This window comes from Pyrgilauda ruficollis, unplaced genomic scaffold (assembly GCF_017590135.1).
Source record: "Pyrgilauda ruficollis isolate IOZ18807 unplaced genomic scaffold, ASM1759013v1 scaffold84, whole genome shotgun sequence".
In the NCBI taxonomy this organism is placed as follows: Eukaryota; Metazoa; Chordata; class Aves; order Passeriformes; family Passeridae; genus Pyrgilauda; species Pyrgilauda ruficollis.
The window spans coordinates 51484-60474 of NW_024530377.1; the positions used below are offsets into that span (position 1 = coordinate 51484).

General features: G+C 43.2%; 1 protein-coding gene across 1 annotated transcript in view; it reads left to right on the forward strand.

The window, feature by feature from the left end:
- Window positions 1-7484, forward strand: part of DOP1B (DOP1 leucine zipper like protein B) — a 44116-nt gene extending 36632 nt beyond the window's left edge. Inside the window, exons 24-31 of the mRNA XM_041487772.1 lie at window positions 241-387; window positions 675-736; window positions 1373-1501; window positions 2426-2562; window positions 2886-2941; window positions 3436-3585; window positions 4019-4148; window positions 4833-7484. Coding sequence (XP_041343706.1) covers window positions 241-387; window positions 675-736; window positions 1373-1501; window positions 2426-2562; window positions 2886-2941; window positions 3436-3585; window positions 4019-4148; window positions 4833-5090 — 1069 coding nt within the window. The 3' untranslated portion in view covers window positions 5091-7484. The remainder of the gene's footprint in view (window positions 1-240; window positions 388-674; window positions 737-1372; window positions 1502-2425; window positions 2563-2885; window positions 2942-3435; window positions 3586-4018; window positions 4149-4832) is intronic.
- Window positions 7485-8991: the final 1507 nt, after the last annotated feature.

Below are 8991 nucleotides of genomic sequence, written 5' to 3' on the forward strand. Positions count from 1 at the left end.
GGACACCTTCCACTGTGCCAGGCTGCTCCAGCCCCAGTGTCCAACCTGGCCTTGGGCACTGCCAGGGATCCAGGGGCAGCCACAGCTGCTCTGGGAATTCCATCCCAGCCCTGCCCTCCCCACCCTACCAGAGAACAATTCCTTCCTAAAGATTGCATTCAAACCAACCCTTTTGTGAGCTGGGATCTGTTTCTGAACTTTAAAAAAGCCCATATTGATAATTTTTGTCCTCTCCCGTAGTGCCTACAACATTCCCAGTTTCCGCGCTGGTGCTCAGCTGCTGAGCTCCCTGAGTGGATACGCCTACACCAAGAGAGCCTGGAAAAAAGAAGTGCTGGAATTGTACATGGATCCATCTTTTTTCCAGATGGACACTTCCTGCACTCAGTAAGATATGGAATTGCAGCACTCCAAGCTTGTATTCTGAATTTATAAGGAAAGGTTTTAAAGGAGAGGAGTAACATTGGGAAGAAGATTCCACTTAGTGCTTTCTTATGGAATAGGATAATGTTAAAAATGGGTCTCAGCACTAATTCTGCTCCAGACAAGAGTCTGCACACAAATCCTGCCTGGAAACCGTTTTCTTGTATGGAAAGTTTGACCCAAATTATTTCTGAGGTGAATCCACACCACAGCTTTCCCTGGATATCTAATTCCTTCCTTCTCTCCTGCAGCTGGAGATCCATCATTGATCATCTCCTCACACATGAGAAAACCATGTTTAAGGATTTGATGAGTAAGTATCAGCTGCTGATAATGTATTTCTACCTCAATTTGAAATCTATTTGCATCTGAGCCATTTGGGTGCATTTTTATTACACTGATTTATCCATAAAGTGCTGACTGTGCATAATTGACCATTTTGGGAACTTGATTCCCAGCTAAAGCTGAGTTAAATCTGGATTTTGATCACGTCTAAAACACACCAGAGGAGATTTTGCTGTAGAGGTGCTTCTGTTGGGCTCCCACATTCACATTTTGCTCTAGTTTTGAGGTGTCCAAGTGTGACCTTTCACAGGAGGAGACTTTGGCAAACTCTGCAGGTGTCTGTCATGAGCAGTGCAGCAAACCTTCCTTTGCTGTGCTGTGACCTCTAATTCAGGCTCAAGGGGAGTGTGGAAGAACAAATCCTGGGGAAGGGGTGGGATGGGACCCCTTAGAGTGGCCTCAAGCACCTTTAGTCTCTTTTTCATCCTTGCTAAAAAAATAATTCAACAGTTAGAACACAAGACAAATTTTATTACGCAAGACAAATTCACAGTCGCTGACCCAAGAGAGTTCTTTTACTGGAAGATTTCAGGACCCAGGGATTATCCCCAGCCCCAAAGGCAGGCAGTTCCTGTGGGGTGGATAACTGTGCTGTGTGTTGCAGCCATGCAGAGCAGTGCCCTGAAGCTGTACCCCAGCTTTGAGCAGAAGGCCATGCTGCTGAAGCGCCAGGCGTTCGCCGTCTTCAGCGGGGAGATCGACCAGTACCACCTGTACCTGCCCCTGATCCAGGGTGAGCCTCCATCCCTGCCCTTCCCTGCAGCTGCAGCACAAATCCCTTGGGCCACAGAAGCCCCTGGATCCCTGGCAGTGCCCAAGGCCAAGCTGGATGGGGCTTGGAGCAGCCTGGGGTAGATGAAGGTGTCCCTACCCCTGGAGCTGGCTGATTTTTAATGTTCCTCCCAACCCAAACCATTCCATGATAGAAATTCTGTAAGAAAGCAAAGTCACCTCTTTTCCAACAAGTGCTTCGGGTTTTTTTTAATTTTGAATAAAATTGATGAATCTCTGAGTTCCAACAGAGAAATGACCTCAGCAGGGAAAGGCAGGAATCTTGGTTTCAATGCCTTTGGTCTGGAAATGGGATTATTTCATGGCAACCTTCCAACCACTCTTGACCTGCTGTTGTTCTCTTTAAATGCCAGTTTTGATCACATTTTGTGCACCACAAACCCACTTGGGCTTTGTCTGAATTACAATTCAGTTAATAGAATGCAAAGAACTTGGCCCAAAACTGATGATCAAATAAAAATTGTGATTTGCCACCTTCTACAAGGTGGAGAGGGAGCTTTCACAAGGGCTGGAGTGACAGGACAAGGGAATGGCCTTAAACTGCCAGAGGGCAGGGCTGGATGGGATCTTGGGAATGAGGAATTGTTCCCTGGCAGGGTGGGCAGGGCTGGGATGGAATTCCCAGAGCAGCTGGGGCTGCCCCTGGATCCCTGGCAGTGCCCAAGGCCAGGTTGGACACTGGGGCTTGGAGCAGCCTGGCACAGTGGAAGGTGTCCCTGCCATGGCAGGGGTGGCACTGGATGGGCTTTAAGGTCCCTTCCAACCCAAATGATTCTATAATTCCACACTTTAATTCCCAAAACAATAGAAATTCGGGAAAATGCTGCTTTTATTTTGCCTTTTCCCTTTTTTATGCTTCCTCCAGAACGCCTGACTGAGAACCTCCGCGTGGGCCAGACTTCTCTGGTGGCTGCCCAGATGTTTCTCTTCTTCAGAGTTCTCTTGTTGAGGATTTCCCCTCAACATCTCACCTCGTTGTGGCCAATCATGGTCACAGAACTGGTAAGAAAGAAGTTTTGAACATTTTTTTAAAAAAAATATTACATTTGAAAAAAAATCAGCCTGTGGTTTTTCCTAGTTTAGATTTTTCCTCTTCCCTGCTTGGAAATGTTTCCACAGTTTTAATCTGATCATGTGTGGAGGAAATGTTAAATTGTGATTAGGAAATTCCTTTTGGATTAATTTTGGTGTTGTTAACAGAATCTGTTGCCTGAGTTATTAATTTGTTACAAGTCATAAAGGTTCCTTTTCAGTGTCAATCATCACTTTTAGATGGGATTGAGTTGTATGAATATTTCAGCTTCTCAATAATTATTTCTTTAAAGATCCAGACATTTCTACAGCTGGAGGAAGATTTAACTGAGGAAGAGGAACCAGCAAAGTAAGAGCTGCCATTTGAGAGATTCTTTAAAATTAATTAATTTAATTAATGCTCTGGGATAGGGAGGAGAGTTTGAGAGATTTCTTTAAAATTAATAAATTAATTCTCTACAATAGGGAGGAGCCAACAGGACATTTTGCTATTGGATTTTTATTTTTCTATTACTGTTAAAAAAATTTAGATTTTTTTTTTTTTTAGCAGCTTAAATAGTGATATGCTTAAAAATATATGTACTAATTATTAGTTGTGTACAAAAATAAATGCTAAGTTGGCAGTCCAATATTTTAACATGGTGCCATTTTTTGGTATGTTTTAGATTATTTTGCTCCTACAGAGCAAAAATAAAATGAAAATACTTGTACAAGAGCCTCTTACAGAATAAAAATAATGGTCCAAGAGCTCCTTTGTGTAAATATGGGCATTCCTCTTGTGCTGACTGAAAAACCTTGGGTGGATTGGAGTTTGAATGGACCTTTTTTTCAATTGAAACACAGGAGCAACAGCAAAATCAGCAAAGCCAAAGGCTCGGGGGATGGCAGCGGGGCTGAGATCCAGCCCAAGGAGCTGTGCCTGTACCTGGCAGCCTGCAAATTCCTGGACACAGCGCTTTCCTTCCCCCCTGACAGGATGCAGCTCTTCCAAATGTGAGTCTCTCTTCTCCTCCTGTTCCTTTATCCTTTAAAGGAATTGTGTTTCCCTCACGATTTCATTTTGCCTTTCATCAGTTCCTTTTAGGAGTGCTGATATTGGATATATGATGATAAATATGGTGATAAATGGGATTTGGGAGAGAAGTTTGGTCTTGGTATAGGAGGATTTCCCCATCCTCTTTAGGATTCCTTAACTTGGAAAACTGGGAGTGGAGAAAGGTGAAGATTGTTTTCCATCTGCACATACCTGGGAATGTTTTGGACTGGTTGTATTTAAATGTTGGCAAATTAGTAATGTAATAATTCATTAATAGCAACAGAGAACACTGATGAGAGATTTTTTTAGAAACAACCAGTGCTGCACTAAAATAGGCTTGATCCAATCAAGGATTTTTATCTTTTTAAGGAATCAGTCCATTTTTTCCAGGTACAAATGGGCCTTTGTGCCAGAGGTGGACACAGAATCATCTCCTGTCACCTCCCACCTGGTGGAAAACCACCAGGAATGCCAACCACACATCGTGAGGATCATGGATCTGCTCAGGATGAAATATGGGGTAAACAAACTTCTCATTTTTTTAATACATTAATTTACTTTTCCAAACAGAAAATTTTTAGTTATTCAGAGGATTTTTAGATATTCCCTGTGAGGAAGAGGAAGAGCAGCTGTGGCTGCCCCTGGATCCCTGGCAGTGCCCAAGGCCAGGCTGGATGGGGCTTGGAGCAGCCTGGGGTAGATGAAGGTGTCCCTACCCCTGGAGCTGGCTGATCTTTAATGTCCCTCCCAACCCAAACCATTCCATGATTCTGTAAGAAAGCAAAGTCACCTCTTTTCCAACAAGTGCTTCGGGTTTTTTTTAATTTTGAATAAAATTGATGAATCTCTGAGTTCCAACAGAGAAATGACCTCAGCAGGGAAAGGCAGGAATCTTGGTTTCAATGCCTTTGGTCTGGAAATGGGATTATTTCATGGCAACCTTCCAGCCAATCTTGACCTGGTGTTGTTCTCCTTAAATGCCAGATTTTAAGTTATTGAAGGGATTTTTAGATATTCCCTGTGAGGAAAAGACTGCCCAGAGCAGCTGTGGCTTCTTCTGGATCCCTGGAATGTCAAAGGCCAGGTTGGACACTGGGGCTTGGAGCACCCTGGGACAGTGGAGGAGCTCATGGATGAGCTGGATGATCTTCAAGGTCCTTTCCAACCTTTACCTTTAGTACATCCCCGCTTTTTTTCTTTTCAGGACCCAGAGCACCCCGAGGGAGCTGCCAGGAATCCCAAATTCCCCCTGCTGAGCCTGCGCTCCGTGTCCAGCATCACCCAGCTGCTGCCTTTCTTCCAGACTCTGTGCTGGGCCTTCACAGCCCGAGGCAGTGACCCCCACAATTCCCACCCCTCTGCAGCTGCCTCCGTGGATTCTCTTGGCAGCAACAGCAGCAGGATCCTGCAGCAGCTGGAGGACAGTGTGGAATGTGATTTCCTGGAAAATATGGAAAGTTGAGCCTCACCTGGGACACTCCTGCTGGATCAAACACAGGGAAAGCTTGGCTGAAATTCCATTTTTTTCCCCCCAGATTTCCAGCTACGTTTTGGGATTTCTCTTCAATTATTCAGGAGCCGGTGGTAAAAAGCAGGAATCTCCTGTTGCTGTGGTGGGAAAAAAGGGCAGTTTGGTGGGAATTTCTCAGAGTTCCTGTGTTTTATTTGTTTTCCATGGGAAGGATTAAAGACATTTTGTAAATAGGGGAAGAATATTTTGAACTTGGTGGAAGCAGCTGCTGTCCTGGGACTTCTCCAGGACTTTAAAGTGCTTTTGGAACTGTGTCCTGAAGGAAAATTGAAGGAAAATCCAATATTGCATGTTAGTGTACAATCAGTTTGCAGTGAGTCATTTCCTGAGGTGAAAGCCCTTAATTTGACCTAAATTGATCAAATTCCAAACAAATGCCCCAAATTCCTCACAGATGGATTGGCTGAGTCTCATCATTGTGCAAGGAGCTGCAGCTTTTCCCTGGCTGTAATTTCAGCTCTCTGCTAGAACAGCATCTTCAGGCGTAGCAAATCCTTAGAAATGTGCATAAAACACAAACCTTTGCAGGAACATTTTGTAATTTGCATTACTTGAGGGGGTTTTTATTTTAATTAATTGATTAAAAGATTTAAATTAATATTTTTTAAATTATAAACTTTTGTTCTTTCAGTGACTCAGGTGGCTGCAGCTTCTGAAATGCAACTAAATGAAGATAATGCTGTAAAAATAGAAATTGCTTAACTAAAATGAAAATAATATTCTTTTTTTTTGTTTTTGTAAGAACATTTTTTGTACAAAAGAATGTATTTGGCTGTTCCTGGATGGTGAGAGACGTAGGGGGATCATCCCAGTGCTTTTCCTAAATTAAAAAGGACATGGGAAAAATTTGGTTGGGAATCAAGGATTTCTTTTTCCCAAACTCCCATAACAACGAGGGAGGCTTCTCTGCCGTGGGTTTTAGGTACAGATGGATGAGATTTTCATCTTGGGTTTATAAACTAAAATAATGAAACATCCTTTACTCTCACACTGGAATACTGTACAAAAATAACAGCACAAGAGGCTTGTGCTAAACTTATTTAAATCCTTTGCATTTTTACAGTGAACGAAAGTGGTGGATTGAAGTGTGGTCATTAAGAATGTGAATTGTTTCTATTAATATAATTTATTAATGGTCTCTAATGCTGTTGGAATGAGCACAAGTGAAAAGTTACCCTTTGAAAGCATTACTTGAATATTGGAGCAGGCCACTGTTAAAATGTTGGTGTTTATTTCCTACCTGTCTGCAATAATTGTTATGGATAATCTGAACACTCAGGATGATTTGGTACTTTCAGTTTCCTGCTGGTTGCATTCCATGCTTGGATCTTGCCCTTAAAATGCTCAGAAAGGAGAGCAAGGTTAGATGGGGTGTTGGGAAGGAATTCCTGGCTGGGAGGGTGGGCAGGGGCTGGGATGGAATTCCCAGAGCAGCTGTGGCTGCCCCTGGAGCCCTGGCAGTGCCCAAGGCCAGGCTGGAGCAGCCTGGCACAGTGGAATGTGTCCCTGCCATGGCAGGGGTGGCACTGGGTGGGCTTTGAGGTCCCTCCAACCCAAATCATTCTAGGATTCCATGATTCTGTTATTCCATGATTCTATCCAATGGTGTTAAAATCTAAGAGAACTTTTTGTCATTAAACTGCTTTCAGTGGCATCAGACATTTAAGGAACTTGCAGAATCCTTCCACTTCAGAAGAAAAAGTTCTTTAAAATTTAGTATCCAAGTAGATCTTTTATAAATAGCATGTGAAAAAGGAGGAAAGGGCTTTAACTAAAAGTCCTGCTTGAGTGCTGGAGGGACGCAGTTCCACAGGTCAAAAGGGGAGTATTTTATTCCTTTATTCCATAATTTTATTACTTTTCCATGGGGGACTAACTGTGGTTGTTTTCTCCTACTGATAAATCCACTGAGGAGCCACTGCAGGGCTCTCCTGCTCTGAGCTGGTCCTACCAAAGCAGAGCAACCTCGCTGTCCATGAATCTGGAAACATTTTTGCCTGGAACTCCAGACATCCTCTCCTGTTCCAGGACAGGAAATGCTTTTGCTTTGCTGTGATTTTGCTTTTCAGTCTAACCAAGCTCAGCTTTGTCTTTTGGACACTTCAGCTCCAATACAGCAGAAAGTGCTCAGAGGGAGACTTGGAAATATTCCAAAGGATTTCATTGTCCTGAAAGAAAAAAATCAGGAGGTGCGACCAAGGTAAACTGCTGAAGAGCAGCAGGACTTGAAGTGTAGAGCATTAAGTGATGGTTGTGTATCCCATACCATACATGAATGTAATTCTTCTATTAATATTAAATGTTATTTTGCAATGCCTTTTCAAATGCAGTTCTTATTTTTCAACCTGCCTTCACTGCTCACTCACCAATTTTAATTTTTATCTGGCTCTGGAAAAGCTCCCAAATTCAATCACAGAAAAGATCTCCAAGATCTTCTCCAAGGTCCCAGCTGTGCCCCATGCCCACCTTGTCCTCAGCCCGGAGCACTGAGTGCCACCTCCAGGGGACACCTCCAGGGATGGGCACTCCAGAGCTCCCTGAGCAGCTCCTTCCAAGGCCTGAGCACCCTTTCCATGGGGAAATTCCTGCTGAAAATCCCACCTCAGGGGATGAGGGCTGTGGATCCCAGGAGCAGAACTCTGCTGCCCCTGCTTTGGGAGAGGCTGTGCTGCTCCTCTCTTCCCCTCTCATCCCACAGCCCTGCTGCTCCACCTCTTGCATCCCTGGCCTTTACAGCCCTGGAATTGGCGCACTGAGATCCCTGTCCCTGCCTGGGACAAGCTTTGGGGAGCTGTGTCTGGAACAGGGAGCTGCTGCAGGGATCATGGATTGACCCTGGATGGAGAGAGAGACTTCCCAGGAAATCAGGAGCTGCTGCTGCACAGCTCCAGCCTGAACATTTCACATAGCCAAGGGAATGCCCTGGAAGAAATCTCTTTCCTCTTCATCCAGAGGGAAGAAAACTCTTCTGTACCATGATCTTTAACAGCTCAGGCTGGAGGAGTGTGGTTTAAATGACTGTGTGTGGTACTTTTAGTTTGAAATTGGGTGGAAATACTGATTTTGTGTAGTGGTTTTGGTTTGTTGAGATTTTTTGGTTAATGTACTAATTAGTGTGGTGGGTTCAGTGTTGGTTAATTATTAGTGTACTCACTAGAATGTATTTACTTAGTTTTTGCTGTGATATAGGATTAGGAGAAAGGTAAAGTAGGTTTAAAATTTTAGAAGGATATAAAGAAAAATTTATTAACAGCAACTAAAAGAAAGAGTAATAAGAATTAGAATAAAATCTTTAGGATACTTTTCTTTTTCTTACAACTTTTTTTACTGACAATGTAAAGAAATAAAACCTAAAATTTCAGTCAGTTTACCGACTTCTAAAATAGTCTTTTTTTAGTTTATTTAGAGAAGTTCCTCTTGTTAATGTTATGGAGACTTCTCTATAAGAAAACAGTTTTCTCGTGATTCTCTTTATGAATAGCAGCCACCCGGGGAAATTGGTAATTGTGAATTCCTTCTCATTTTTTGTAAGTTTTCTTATAGTTGTGTTTATGGGCTATGCTAACTTATGGGGTACTGTTTTAAAGAGGAGTTGTTTAAAGGTAAAGGTTCTCATTATCTATCTCTGAAATCCTCTTCTTCTTGGGGGTACAGCATCTTTACCACTCTTCTTTCTCTGTTTAAAGTTCTCCCAGGATCACAGTTACTTCACCATCTGTTTATTTTAGTGTGGAGGCTACACTGAGGGAAAGCTGCTGCTCCCATTTCACCCTTCCCTGTACCCAGGGCCTCCCCTGGAACATTGTGAGGGGCTGATGTGGATGTGCCAAAC